The following is a 14,995-nucleotide window of genomic DNA, read 5'->3' as shown; positions in this document are numbered from 1 at the left end:
GGTGGACCGGTTCTCGAAGGCTGCCCACTTTATTCCCTTGCCCAAATTACCCTCAGCCAAGGAGACAGCGTTGACCGTTGTAGATCACATCTTTCGTTTACATGGCCTCCCGATAGACGTGGTTTCCGACAGGGGACCCCAATTTGTGTCCAAATTTTGGCGAGAATTCTGTAGATTACTGGGAGTGACTGTAAGTCTGTCCTCAGGGTTTCATCCCCAGAGCAATGGTCAAATCGAGAGAGCCAAGATTTGGAAAGGGTATTGCGATGTTTGGTTTCCAAGAATCCTTCCTCCTGGAGCCAACAGTTGTCTATGGTGGAGTACGCCCACAATACCTTACCAATATCAGCTACGGGCCTATCTCCATTTGAGTATAGTGTAGGTTACCAGCCACCTATTTTTCTCAGTCTGGAATCCGAAGTCGCGTTCCCCTCCGTTCATGCCTTCGTCCAGAGGTGTCACCGCACTTGGACTAGAGCCCGCGAGACTCTACTCCAAGTGGGGGCGCGCACCAAGGCTAAAGCCGATCGCCGATTTTGTCTCTTGTTTGTCAGATCGTTGTTTGAGGTCTTCCGTGGTTCATGTCTGTTCGTCCTCCAGCTCTACTGCTTCGTGCCTTGTTTCTTGTTCGGTCTACCTTGGATTACTGCCATCACCTTGGATCTATCATCACCATCACCTCCACCAGCGCACTCAAAACACCAACTGACCTGTCTGTGCTGCCGTCGAGGTTCCTGCGTCACCCACCAACATCTCCTCATCAATTACATTCCATCAATAAACATTCTTACTTGCATTTGCCCCCTGTCCTCCATTGTTTTTGAACAATTTAATTTAAAAAAAATTGTGTTTCATCCATGCCTTAATTTCCAGCAAACAGGCCGAACGAGTTAAATAGGAAGAGGTGGAATCAATATGAGTGCTAATATTAATCTGGGTAATAAAAACGTTATAATTCTAGCTCTATTTCTTTATTTTATTTCCACTTTCCTAATAAAACAATTTCAATACAAAGGTATTACATATAAAGAAAAAGGCAAACTTGTAATAGGACAATTGGATATTTTTCTCAACAATACACAGGTGAGCTAAATGGTAAATCACACACACCTGGAGGCAATGAGACTTCATAGTTCAGTCAAAGTGTGATGGGAGTTGGAATTTAATGCAAATAAACAATAGTTCAGAACAGTGAACTCTGGTGGCTATCAAGAGCATACCAGCTGTTGACTGTGACAGAATCAGAGGTACAAAACAAGGATGTGTAAAGAAAATTGTCCTTTGCCATAAACAAAACTGGGTTCTCGTAAGACTTGAATACTCTCACCAGAGCTTATTCTATGGATATGTCCTACATCATATGCTGGAATACCATTCTTTTGTGGCATTTACCCCCTGGAGCCATGTGGAGTACTCTCTATGATGGAAGGATGCACTTTATTGGACTTCAAAATCTCAACAACCATTCACTGCCATTATAAATCTCGGAAGAGCCAGGACATAACTCCAATTGTATTCATCTGAAAGAAAAAAGTCATATACACATGTACTGTAGGATGGTTGAAGGGGAGTAAATCATGGGGTATTTTAGATTTTCTGATGAACTATCCCTTTAACAGCTGCTATGGGTTTGGACGAATTTCATGGTAGTTTTTATAAACTTGAGAGAAACGGATGATTTTTATCTCTGGTGTTTTAGGTTTTCTGTCATCCCATAGATACTCAGGTGAAAGCAGTTTACTGGGTTTGTTATACAGGAAGTACTTGTTCAAATGAGACTCCTCCTGCCATGCTGCCTCAATGGAGTTAGCTGCATCAATGTCCAGCTGCTCCCGGCAGGTTTTAGCAAGCTGATATACATTTTTCACTAAGCCACCAATCACAGCTCCTCCATAATAATAATCACCCTCAGAATAAGAAATGTACGCTTGAGACTCTGGCCTGCGCTCATATGGGAACCATTCCTTATGTGTTTTATAATACCATGGATGTATGGCACCTACAAGACTACCCAAAGACTCTACCCCCCATCGCCCATAGAACTTTGAATCCACATCGAGGCTGAAAACGTAGTCGGCTTCATTCAACAATCGACTCTCAATCAGTTCCTCCATCCTTTCCATCCTGCGCAAACTGATCTCCTGCCATCTGTTAGAACTAGCCACTTTCAACACCGTCAGATGGTGGTCTTCACCCAGTTTCACTGCAGGAATCTTTTCCGGAAGATCAGTGAACACGTAATAATGCACACGAAATCCAACAAAGTAATTTTGCTCTGCGGACTCCAGGAAATCTTTAAGAAACTGTGTGTACCTAAAAAACAGAGGAAGAATGCTTGAAAAAATAATATATTAAATGGAAATGAAATTTTTCCGGTACACAACTGGTACATTGTGGTTGAACTATGCCTTAAATATACTAGCCTATACATAGAGAATAAAGATAGCTGAAAAAAAGCAACTCACTTTCCAAGAGCAAAGACTGTAGTTGCTATTGTGATGTTTTTTTTCTTATAAATCTCATCAATCAGTTTGGGATCAAAAGATCCTTCCCGTACAATTGGGGCTGACCATGGTGCCATGGGAAGAAAGTTGCCTTGTGAGCTGGAAAAATCACACACAATTGCAGGTAACGCAAATCCAAATGCACTGAAAACTGATATTTGAAAACCTATTTGCATACATTAGGTATTTATGTACTTACTCAAGCACATTGGGTGGTCTGTATAAAAGCCTGTGTAATAAACAAATATGAAGCTTGTTATTCCTTAGAGCTCTAGACTTTTAATCCTCCACCTGCTTTTGTAGTAAGATGACTGATAAATTTGAAACCGCATACTACCATCTTGTAACAGCCAGACCAATTAAACACAATAATTTTTTATATTTAACAAATAATATACAACACTCCACATCCAACAAGCAAGATTCCCCAAACTGCAAACAACCCCAAAAAGGCAGAACGCATGCATAAACATACATATGAATATGAATATGAACATGCTTTTTGCATGCTTTATGACCAGATCATTAGTTGAGAATACAGTATGTTATCTTGCTGGTGTTGATTTTATATCAAAATAATTGTATGTTAATATTTTGAGTAATGGGCTAAAGCACATATTTATAACTTAAACGAGACTCTTTATACATATTAATGAGAAATTAAAGGGACCCCTATTTGCCAGCCCATTCTAAATATGCAAATGAGCCAGCTTCCAAAAAAAAAGCTTTCTCCAAAACATACACCTTTTTCCAATGCTCAAGCCAAACTCAGAAGGTGTCACTTTGCCAGAAGGTAAAAGGCCACTACTCAGTGACCTCCCTCTCTTGTGCTCCGGGACCCTTCTTCTGGTTACTGCTTGTGTGGAGAAGATGGGAGAATACTAGTCTGACTAAGACACCATGGGCTTAGCTGGCTGAACTAAACAGAGATAACAAGTGTAACCCTTGTTACCAAGCACTGATGGTTCTGCTTAGGTGGTTAACTGACTCTTACCCTTCTCACAGCTTCGTTGCTCTGGTTTAAAACTAACCTTCATCTGAGCGAACACAGGGATATGACACTGTCTAACACTGACCAATAGGAACGCATTGATATTACCACTGACTCTCTCATTAGTTGACTTTATTATTAGTCCAAAAATAAAAGTAGCTATACAGAAAATGCAACTTAAATAATCAAATAAATAAAAATACAGGCTACAACTAACTGTATTTAATGTATTGTGCCCAAAATGCAATTACTTTTTTTTAAGAAGAAAACATTTTAATACAGCTGCTACTAGCACATTCAGTTGATCAGCAGTTTCTAGCCATGCAACCTTTCTCTCTGATTTCATGGTTATTACTAGTAGAACATTAAAACGCTACAATCTAAAATGGCTCTTTAAAGCATTAAACACACTAAATTAAAAGTTAAAATCATTGAATTAAAAATGAAAATAAATAATAGAAACCAGGCTACATTTTAACTGATAAGATGAACACACATTTAACTCGTGAGCTAGTAGAGCTGTATAATGAAAGAAGTCATGGTGTGTGTTCATGGTGTGTGCACTTTGGATGGGTTAAATGCAGAGCATGAATTCTGAGTACAGGTCACCATACTCGGCTGTTACTTCACAGTATATGTAGTGTTGGGGGTAACGTATTAAAGTAATGCGAGTTGAGTAATCAGATTACTTTTTTCAAGTAACTAGTAAAGTAACCCATTACTTTTTAATATGCAAGAAAATAACTTAGTTACTATTTTTTAAAGTTACTTTGTTTTCCCATTTATTGACTGACAAGTCTCCTGTCCCCATATTGGGTGAAATCGGGAGTAAGTGAAAAGTGAAAGTGACATTCAGCCAAGTATGGTGACCCATACTCAGAATTCATGCTCTGCTTTTAACCCATCCAAAGTGCACACACACAGAGCAGTGATAACACACACACACTGTGAACACACACCCAGAGCAGTGGGCAGCCATTTATGCTGCGGCATCCGGGGAGCAGTTGGGGGTTCAGTGCCTTGCTCAAGGGCACCTAAGTCGTGGTATTGCAGGTGGAGAGAGAACTGTACATGCACTCCCCCCACCCACAATTCCTGCCGGCCCGAGGTTCGAACTCACAACCTTTTGATTGGGAATCCAACCCTCTAACCATTAGGCCATGACTTCCCTAGAGGCATTGTGTGCGCTGTGTGAACATGATGTTACTTCTAGACTAAATGTGAATGTGCATTAATTCATCCCACTTGCAAGAAAAAGATTTTGTATTCATTAAAATGAATTAAAACAGTGACTTCAGATCAACTTACAATTGTGCTTCATAGTTTTTTTATTGCTGAAAGAGTTTTGAAATGTCTTTGTGGCAGGGAGGGCGTGGTTTAGCGAAGTCTGCAGCGGGAGAGAGAATCAGGAGACGAGCGGTAAGTGAGTGGTTTGGGAAAAAACTATCAGCACCTGTTTCTCGTTTCAGTAATGGTGCGGAGAGAGTATAAAACGCCAGGAGAGACAGAAGCAGTCGAGAGAGAGACGGACTGCTGACCCGAGCCGGAAACTGAAACCGAACCGTGCGAACGTGACATAAACACCGTGCCCTGATCGGTGAGATTTCTTTTGGAACCCCCACCCGGGAGACGAAACAGGGCATCCGCAACACTTTTAGCGGAAATGTTGCGGAGGACCACTGCTTCAGGATATCGTGTTGCATAATCAACTATGACTAATGCAAAGCGATGTCCTCGTGCCGATCGCTCTAATGGCCCGATGAGGTCCATACCAATTCTCTCGAAGGGGACCTGCATTAAGGGAAGAGGGCGCAAAGGCGCTTTTGGGGCGGCCGGTGGGTCCACCAACTGACATTCCGGACAAGACGCGCCCCACCTGGGCACGTTGTCATGAATGCCCGGCCAAAAGAAACGGGTCATGAGGCGATTCAGTGTTGCTGCCTGTCCCATAGGATTAGAATGAGCCGCATGGAAAAGCATTTCCCTGCGGTTCTTCGGAATTAACAATTGGGTTGTATTCACTTTTGTCCGAGCGTCTTGGGTCACTCGATACAACCGGTCTTTTAAAATGGCAAAATACGGATAGGTGAGCGGGAGGGCAGGATGGAGAGGCTGGCCATCGATGGAGCGGACCTGTTGAAATGCATGTTTTAATGTCTCATCCTGAGACTGCTCCAGAGGAAAGTCATCACGCTCCGAGAGAATCAGTCTCCCGATTTCGTTCGGTTCTTCTGAAGCAGAACCCAGCGGTCCTGGCTCAGTTTCTCCCACCTGTACCCGCACGGTCTCCTTCCGTGCCTTATTTCCCCAAGAGGCATCCGCACATAACGACCCCAATAAAACCGTAAACGTGGGCCAATTCGTCCCCAAAATTATCGGATGCCGGAGGTGGGGACTAACCGCCACCTCTACACTATGCTTTTGTCCCCGGAATTGAATAATAATTGGGACAACCGGATACTCCACCACATCCCTGTGTACGCACCGCACCTTAACCACGCGCCTTGTATCCAATGCCCCTGGTTGAATCAGGCTTTGATGGATTGAGGTTTGGTTAAATCCTGAGTCCACCAAGGCCGGATAGGTACCCCCCTTGATACTCACAGGTATTTGGTACTTGCCAGCCTGACCGGGGGCGACCTGTGGGACGTCCGGGACCCGGATCATCGTCCCCACCTCCATCACTGGACACCGGTCCACGAAATGCTCCGGGTCCCCGCAACGCCAACAGGCCAGCCCAGACCTACCCGCCGCCCCAGTGGCAGGGAGTGGATTGGGGAATTGGCGCGGAGAGAGCGGAGAAACGGAAGCTCTGTCCCCTCCAGCAGCCACAAGCCCCCGGGGGCGGGACACGAGGAGGGCCGGGTGGACGGGACCTAGGGAGAGGGACAGGGCGAGAGAGAGAAGGGGAGAAAGAGAATGAGAGAGAGAGTTAGAGGGCAGGGGTTCGCCGACCCCTGGGCACGCCACCATGTGGTCCTCCGCCAGATGGATGGCCGAGTCCAGCGACGTGGGGCGGTGGCACTGGACCCACTCGGCCGTCTTCTTAGGTAGCTGAGCGATGAACTGCTCCAGCACCACCAGGTAGATGACATGCTCCACGTCACTTCCCTCGGCCAGTAGCCACTTGCGGCAGGAGTCCCGGAGCTGTTGGGCCATCGCGAAGGGCCGACCGGCTTCACCCAAGTCCAGGGACCAGAAGCGCTGGCGATGTTGCTCGGGCGACCGGTCGACCCGCTGGATGATGGCCCTCTTCAGGTCGTCAAAGACCAGTAGGTTCACCACCGGAAATTGTTGCGTGGCCACCTGGGCTTCGCCGGAGAGCAGGGGAATAAGGTGCACCGGCCACTGCTCGTGGGGCCACCCGCACGCCTCCGCCGACTTCTCGAAGAGCTCCAGGAAGGCCTCCGGATCGTCCTGGGGCCCCATCTTGTGTAATGGCAGGTGCATGGGTGCGGCGGGCGGCCTGGCGGCCTCGGCACGGAACTCCCGATCGATCCAGCTCCGGAACCTCTCGCGGTCCTCCTGCTTGGCCTGAGCGATGGCTCGGAAGCGCCTCTCCTGATCGGTCGTCAAGTCCAGGAGGGCCTGGTGTTGTTCGCGGTACAGGACCGCGAGGGAGTAGATGATGTTCGCAAGCGGCGTGGAGGACGGGATTTGCATGGCGGTGGCGGCGGCAGCGGTCCTTCTTCCTTCCCTGGTTTCGGCACCAGTGTAGTATGTTCGTGAGAGGAAAGGAAGAGGACAAAGGGGTCGGCTGGACTGCTGACGTATTTATTAAACTAAAATAACAGAACGTTCACAAACACCAAATGGTGACTTTTTCTCTGACACGTTCGCACAACACTTTTGGTTTACTCCTTTCGGTTTCCGTTTCCGGCTCGGGTCAGCAGTCCGTCTCTCTCTCGACTGCTTCTGTCTCTCCTGGCGTTTTATACTCTCTCCGCGCCAATTACTGAAACGAGAAACAGGTGCTGATAGTTTTTGCCCAAACCACTCACTTACCGCTTGTCTCCTGATTCCCTCTCCCGCTGCAGACTTCGCTAAACCACGCCCCCCTGCCACAGTCTTTTCCTGTGTTCTACTGTACAGACTTCATAAATATGATAAAACTAAAGACTTTTTGGAGATATGAAGGATGCAGTGCTACTCTATATGTTCTCAAGATTAACATGAGATTGGGCAAAACTGTGTGTGTTATGCGCCCTTTAAACAGCACAAATATTTGCTGTTTGGCATGGTGGATCAATTTGACTCATTGAACCTGGATCGAATTAGTGAGGTTACATAAACTTAAATTGATGTTTATCCAATCGCTTTCACTGTTGGGAACGTTACTTTAAAAATGTAATTAGTTATAGTTACTCACTACTTGTTCCAAAAAGTAACTGAGTTAGTAACTAAATTACTCTATAATAAAAGTACCAGGGAAAGTAACTATTTGCGTTACTGTAAAAAAAAAAAAAAAATTGCTATATGTCAAAGAATTTGTTTTTTTTTGTTTTTTTAGCAGTTTTCACAAGTTGAAATAAGTAGAACAGACAGGTGTTCGTACATAACTTTCGAGATGTATTGCACGTCAACAGACAGCAAGTGTTTTATCCTGCACTCTTTGTAAGAAAAGTGTTTTTGGCCACTAGCTTTGTAGATGCGAGTGTCACACATTACATGTACACATTACATGCACGTTCTTGCCTTTGACTACAATGAATTTGAAGTAGTGCTTATATCTCCACCTTGAAAATGCCAACTTTTCATCGGATTGCTCCTGACTCGCCATTTCTGCGGCTGCTGCGAATCTCTGTGTAGCTGTTGCGTGTGTGTGACTGTGTGTGTTTGGCGCCGCTGGTGCGTGTGTGTAAAAACACTGGCTCTGATTGGCTACCATGAAACACATGACTCTGCCTTAGCCAATCATAATCACTTACCGCGCTATTAACCCACCTGCTCACTCGCTGTGTGAGCCAGGGGTGCGTTCGGATTGCATATTAAATCAATGCATAGTAACGCACTGCATTTAACATTCAGTAAGGTTAACGGCGTTGTAACGACGGGAAAAAGTAATTAGTTAGATTACCCCGTTACTGAAAAAATAACGTCGTTACCTAACGCCGTTCTTTTAAACGCCGTTATTCCAAACACTGATCGCTTTAGACCTGATTGATTTGTTAGGTTATTTCAAGTCAGGTTTCAGACTTTAATCAATACAGAGATTGGCTTGTGGCAAGACAGCAATGTAATAAAATCATATAATTAAAAAAGACACCAGACGAAACTTGACAAATTTCTTGACCTTTATAAGGAAAAAGCCAAGTGGACGAAACTACATAAATGTTATAATAGAAATGTTATAATGAAATGTGAACAGTTTTCATTTATTTTATTTATGATGATTATTATTATTATTATACAATAATTTATATTCACGATTTCTAGTATTTGTACAGGCTCTACTTATTTTGATGTTGTTATTAGCAATTCATGTAATTTTATCTTTGAAGGAGATTTGTTATGTTTCAGCATTAATGAAAGTTTCTTAAGGGTCAAGATCAAGTTATCGTTCTGCATCTCCTGCGCTCTCCTGTGCTTCATTGTTTTTTTTTTATTGCTGAAGAGTGTTGAACCTTCTTTTCATGTGTTCTACTGTACAGATGTGAATTTACTTTTCCTTGAGCCTGAGGTTGATTCATTACACTTTTTGGTGTGAAAGGGCTTTTACATTTGCTATAAATATAACTTATATTAAAAACAATTAAGCCCTGCTCATATTTAAAAAGTAACGTGAAAGTAACGCAAAAGTAACGCATTAGTTTCCATAAAAAGTTTTTTAGGGAGTAACGCAATATTGTAATGCATTACTTTTAAAAGTAACTTTTCCAAACACTGTCCAAGATTATGCCAAATCGTCAACAATCAATTCCAGCTAACTGAGTTAGCGAGCCACAAAGAACAGGCCCCAGGCCAGGACAGAGTTTGGAGAACCCTGATATAGTGTGTTTACACTTATCCTTGTGGTGAGTGCAAATGCTTTAGGGGCTTCCTTGTAATCCAAATAAAAGACATATTTTAAAGGTTTGTTTTTATTCATTATAGCTGAAAATACTATTTTGTGTAGCCCATATTTGTTTATTTTTTTCTATATTTTACTTACATGAAGCAGCTTCTTTGCTTTTTATATCAGAAAAATACCTGAAGGTTATAATGCAGAATCGCTCCATAGTTAAAGTTGGGTGTAACTGTCTATAATCAGAATGCCTGATAGGTAATAAGGGACTGCTGTTTATTTTTCAGTATTCCTGTTACTGCTCTCATTAAATTAAATGTTACCTTGTATTACATGGCATAGATTAAGCACATGTTAGTAAACTGTCATTAATTTAACTGAATATTCTTTTGATTGACTTTCACACTGTGTGTTTTAATGGATGTGTTTAGTTACACTCACTTGATCCAGTGGAATGTTAAGCCCAGATAAACGAGTCTGTGAAGAAACAGAATAACAGGATGTAAATGATAATGTAAAACTGACCAAATCTCATTGTCCTTACCTGTCTACAAGACCAACTTCAAAAGTTTATTAAAGACATTTAATAATGTCTATAGATGGTAGCAGTGGCATAACACACATCTGTGAAAAGAACGAGATGGGGCTCCACCAGCAGTGAAGTCATGGATTAAAATGTATTGTGCGTCTGTTGCAACATACTACTACAGTCTGTCTCCTCCATTTACATAACAGATTCAACAGTAATAAACGTGGTGAATTATTGCATTGATGCAACTATTATGATTGGACAACATTTTATATGCTAAAAGAGAGGATCCAGGGCCCCTTGTCTCCAAAAATTTGATTGATGAGGGTCATAAAAGCCATCTGTTCTGGACACCTGTTTGTACACCCCCCTCCCCTCCCTGTACACCCTCCAGTGACCTTAATATGAACATATGAACCAAGGAGGAATTTCGGAGGGGGGGAGAAGTTGTGGGAAGCTATGTGCTTTTTTTTTTTTTTACTTTGGAAAGGGGCGAAATTATGAAAATGGTGTAAGGGAAGATTTTATTAAGGTTTTAAATAAACAGTGTATTTCAAGAAACAGATTATAAACACATAGCAGCAATGGAAACAATGTAATGATCGTTTTCGTAGTTGGAAAAGTGTAAAAACGTTGTTAAAGTTGTTACAAATGAAATAAAACTAGGTTACTGGTTATTTATCTGATACAACCAAACGAGTCAAAACTATCAGATATGTTTTCGTTAAGCAATACGTGAAAAAGATGTGAGAGCTTGTAGCATTACAATTTAAAAATGGTGTTTTGTTACCAGTTAGAAAATAAAGAAAACTAGGTAATAGAGTTTTAGCATTTGTACCTTACCTCAAACTGAAAAAAAGAAACGAATGTAAAGCAGCGATACAAACCAGAAAAGTAGGCGTTTTGTCACGAGGTTAGAGAAAATTTAAAACAAAAGAAAAAAGATGGTAGACATTACGTGGATCTAAAATAAAATACACCAGACCCCGTCTTTAAAACACCAGCACAAGATACTTGTCAAAACTATGCTGTACTTTACCACTAACTAAAATTTTACTGACAAGAGTTAAACAAAAGAAAAAAAAGATCTCACAGCCAAGTGTTATGACGTCTCCGGTAACGTTAGCTCGACTCAAACAAAAAAAAAAAAAGAAGCGAACGTAAAGCAATGTTATAAACCAAGAAAGTAGGCGTTTGTCACGTCGGGTGAAAAGTTAAAACAAAAGAAAAAAATAGGTTACTTAGGCATTTAAGCGGATCTAAAAGAAAATAGCCTACATCAGACAAGATACTTGTCAAATCTATGCAGTACTTTACCACTAAGTACAATTTTAAAAAGCGAGACTGTTAGACGAAAAAAAAAAAGATCCTCCGGCAGAGTTGTGAAGCGTCCGTAAAACAACCTCCCGGCACCGATGAACAGTTAGAATGAGGCTCGGGAATGCTCCGGAAAAAAAACCACGCCTCCAGCGCTAGAGAGGGCCGGGCATGGTAGCGGTGATAGCAGCATTAAATAGATTTAAACGTTACAATAATTAAACTAAGTAGTTTTTAATAAATAGACATCAGTCCTTAATTAGTGAAAACTTTATATCCGTTTAAACATATGGTCAATTTTTACTTTTTAAATGATGTAGACCTATACGATTTTTATTTACTTTTAGGCTAGTCTTAAAAAATTAAAAAAAAAATAAATAAAAAAAAAACGTTGAAAAAGTGTTATTTGTTTTTAATGTATTAAGTTAATTACTCTAATCTACGACTAGTCTAAATCTAGACTATTCCCGTCGATACATCTTTTATTTTTGTCAAGCTTAATTTCTCAAGCTATGTCAATTAACACACACACACACACACACACACACACACACACACTTTCCTTCTGTCAAGCTTGTGTCGCGTTATCTAGTAAATAAACCAGACGTCATCTCGGTCATCTCAAGCACCGAAACCCGAATGTGTCGGTGTCTGTGTGATTACAGGCGTCTACATATCAGTTAGACATCAAGCTGTTGTAAAAACATCTAACAGGTTTTGAAATGCTTGTGAAACTAACTAATTTCAAAGGGTGTTATATATATATATATATATATATATATATATAGGATTTTTATTTTAATTACATTTTTTATTTTTATTCACAATTTAGCTATATTAAGCTAAATTAAATGCTTCTGTAAGTTGTAATCTTTCGTTGTCATACATTTTACATTTTATTAAAATAGGTTCAACTGTTTCACAATATCACATTTAACACAAAGTCCAGACACATGTATTTCATCTTATAAATAATGACTGATAAGTGCAATGTGTCCAATTCTATGGCGAGATCTTCTCTTCTATTCCCAAAAATTCTCCATTCATTTCCAACTGGTCTTTGAATATTATATAAATGCTGGCATTTATTCTAACCAACCCATTTAATTTGACACGTATCTTTTTATTTTTATTTATTTTTAATTAGACCTTTTATATCTAATTTACTCATTGGAGTATTAAATAAGATGTCTGACATTTTAATGGTCCACTTTTATCTGGTCCACTACTTTCATTAACTATATGTGTGGGTATCCATACAAAATAAATCTTTGTTATTGCTTGTATTCTGAACAAACTAAAATGCCTGACAAAATGCTTTGTCTAGTAGAAGCTTCACCACTCTTTAAACTTGATAGTACTGAAAATGAGTCTGAACATATGACTACTTTAATGTGTTCAACCCCACTGAAGAGCCAAGATATGACAATCATTTCTGTAGTATAAACGGACGGATGATTAGATGTTCTTTCTGGTATTCTATGCTCTTTATTTTTAATCTAAACAAAAGACCTTGATGCTTTATTTTATTTTAATAAGCCACTCACACTTACTAACTTCTTATTAACTTATTAACTTCTGGCACGAAATTCTAGATTCATAAATGTATGTTTTTCAAAATTAATGTTGTGTGATGTATTTGGGGGCGTTAAAAGGCATGAAAAGTCCCAAACCAAGACTTTTGTATTCTTCATTAGAGGACTTTGGTTTCTTAATGTGAAAATCTGTTACTCCCCACTACATTTTCTTTATCATTATATTTTTATTTTTTCTTAAGTGTTGTTTTATTTATTTTACATTTATTTTGTTTTATGATGTACAGAGTGTGAACAAAAATTGAGTGTAATCTCAGACCGTATTTGTAAATCTACCAGTAATGTACGTCTTTATGTTTTTAATGTTTAAAGCATCGAATAAAAAATAAAAAACACACTAACACTTCCCCAACCACCCTAATAACGTTGGTCGCAAAGGTTTAAATGTATGTTAAAAGAATTAAACAAAGAAATGTTTTTAATAACAACACATCAGTTCTCATTCGATGAAAACATTCTACCTGGTTTTAATATTAGACCGATGTTTTAACTATAAAATTAGGTTTACATATACGATTTAATTTTTTAATCTCAACAAAATTCCTTGTTGGAAAAAGTGTTGTTTTATTTAATTTTAATAAGTCACTCACACATACTTTAGTAGTCTAAACCCTTGAATACGTCTTTTATGTTGTCAATATTAACTTCTATCATTGCTATATCATTGCTATATCAATTAAAACATGCGTTTAGGCAAACACAAATATTAAACAGGAATGAATGTGATATGTCAAGATGGGCTTTTCTTGCCAAAGAAACTTTTACAACATTACAGGAAAGGCTAAATATTTCATCTCTAGTAGTGCGTAGAAACGCGTCTGGTGTCTTTGTGTTAACTTTTACGACCATGTCAGCGAAGACTGTAAACGGGGTTCTGGTGTTGTAAATGGTGTGCTGCTGGTCAGCTAAAGTAAAAAATTGTTTGTGTATTCCGTGATCAAAGGGATGACAATTTCGACTTTATGACTTTATGATGATCGCAAGGTTAGTTGAAAGTTCATTTACTGGTCAAAAGGATGTGAAATCTTTTAACAAGTCAGACCATAGAAAAATGTAGTTTAATTCAAATTAATTTAGTTTTGTTTTAGTTACATTTATAATTTTTATTAACCCATAGATCTTTAAACCTCAACATAGATGTACTGAGAATGCAAACAAGTACACAAACACAACCATACAATCATAAACAAACACACACAGATACAAATGTAGACATACAGAAAACATGAACATGTAACCAAACAAATACAAATATACACTCAAACAGGTACATAAATACACAAACAAACAAACAAAATAGGTCACTAACACGAAAATACCTATATTAGATTGAAAATGAGTTGTCATAAGTTTTCTTTGAAACCAAAAGTGTTTGTTGCGACAAATGTCTCACAGAACTTTATACAATAGATTAGACGTCCTTTATCACTTTCCAAATGGGGTTGTTAACCATGATGTTTTTTAAAATAGTTTAAAAAGTATTATTTTTTAGCTTTCATGTAGGATTCATGTCAGCACTCAAATGTTTTTAGCAAGAGTCCAGAGACAGATGAAAATAGATGCGTGAAGAAAAATTTTTTTTAATGACAGACTAGTTGGTTTAGATTGTTTAAAACAACTGAGTTTATGCATTTCTCTTGAATGTGTGTACGGTAACTGTTGTATACATGAAGCAGAAGAAATACATAAACGCATTGTGGTTGATGTTAAACAATAAAAAATATATTATTTCATTTTTGGGAATAGAAGAGAAGATCTCGCCATAGAATTGGACACATTGCACTTATCAGTCATTATTTATAAGATGAAATACATGTGTCTGGACTTTGCCAGCATTTATATAATATTCAAAGACCAGTTGGAAATGAATGGAGAATTTTTGGGAATAGAAGAGAAGATCTCGCCATAGAATTGGACACATTGCACTTATCAGTCATTATTTATAAGATGAAATACATGTGTCTGGACTTTGTGTTAAATGTGATATTGTGAAACAGTTGAACCTATTTTAATAAAATGTAAAATATATGACAACGAAAGATTACAACTTACAGA

General features: G+C 39.5%; 1 protein-coding gene and 1 long non-coding RNA gene across 2 annotated transcripts in view; one reads left to right on the top strand and one right to left on the bottom strand.

Moving 5' to 3' along the window:
- Positions 1-14,995, top strand: part of LOC132141487 (uncharacterized) — a 198,737-nt gene that overhangs the window by 70,409 nt on the left and 113,333 nt on the right. The gene's annotated exons all lie outside the window — the stretch shown is intronic.
- Positions 1,419-14,995, bottom strand: part of LOC132141484 (globoside alpha-1,3-N-acetylgalactosaminyltransferase 1-like) — a 72,090-nt gene continuing 58,513 nt past the window's right edge. Inside the window, exons 2-5 of the mRNA XM_059551023.1 lie at positions 9,941-9,976; positions 2,704-2,733; positions 2,466-2,603; positions 1,419-2,313 (exon numbers count right to left, since the gene is read on the bottom strand). Coding sequence (XP_059407006.1) covers positions 1,623-2,313; positions 2,466-2,603; positions 2,704-2,733; positions 9,941-9,976 — 895 coding nt within the window. The 3' untranslated portion in view covers positions 1,419-1,622. The remainder of the gene's footprint in view (positions 2,314-2,465; positions 2,604-2,703; positions 2,734-9,940; positions 9,977-14,995) is intronic.

The sequence above is a fragment of the Carassius carassius genome, chromosome 5 (assembly GCF_963082965.1).
Source record: "Carassius carassius chromosome 5, fCarCar2.1, whole genome shotgun sequence".
In the NCBI taxonomy this organism is placed as follows: Eukaryota; Metazoa; Chordata; class Actinopteri; order Cypriniformes; family Cyprinidae; genus Carassius; species Carassius carassius.
Note: the sequence above shows the minus strand (reverse complement) of the source record. Positions and strands in the feature narration are given on the sequence as shown.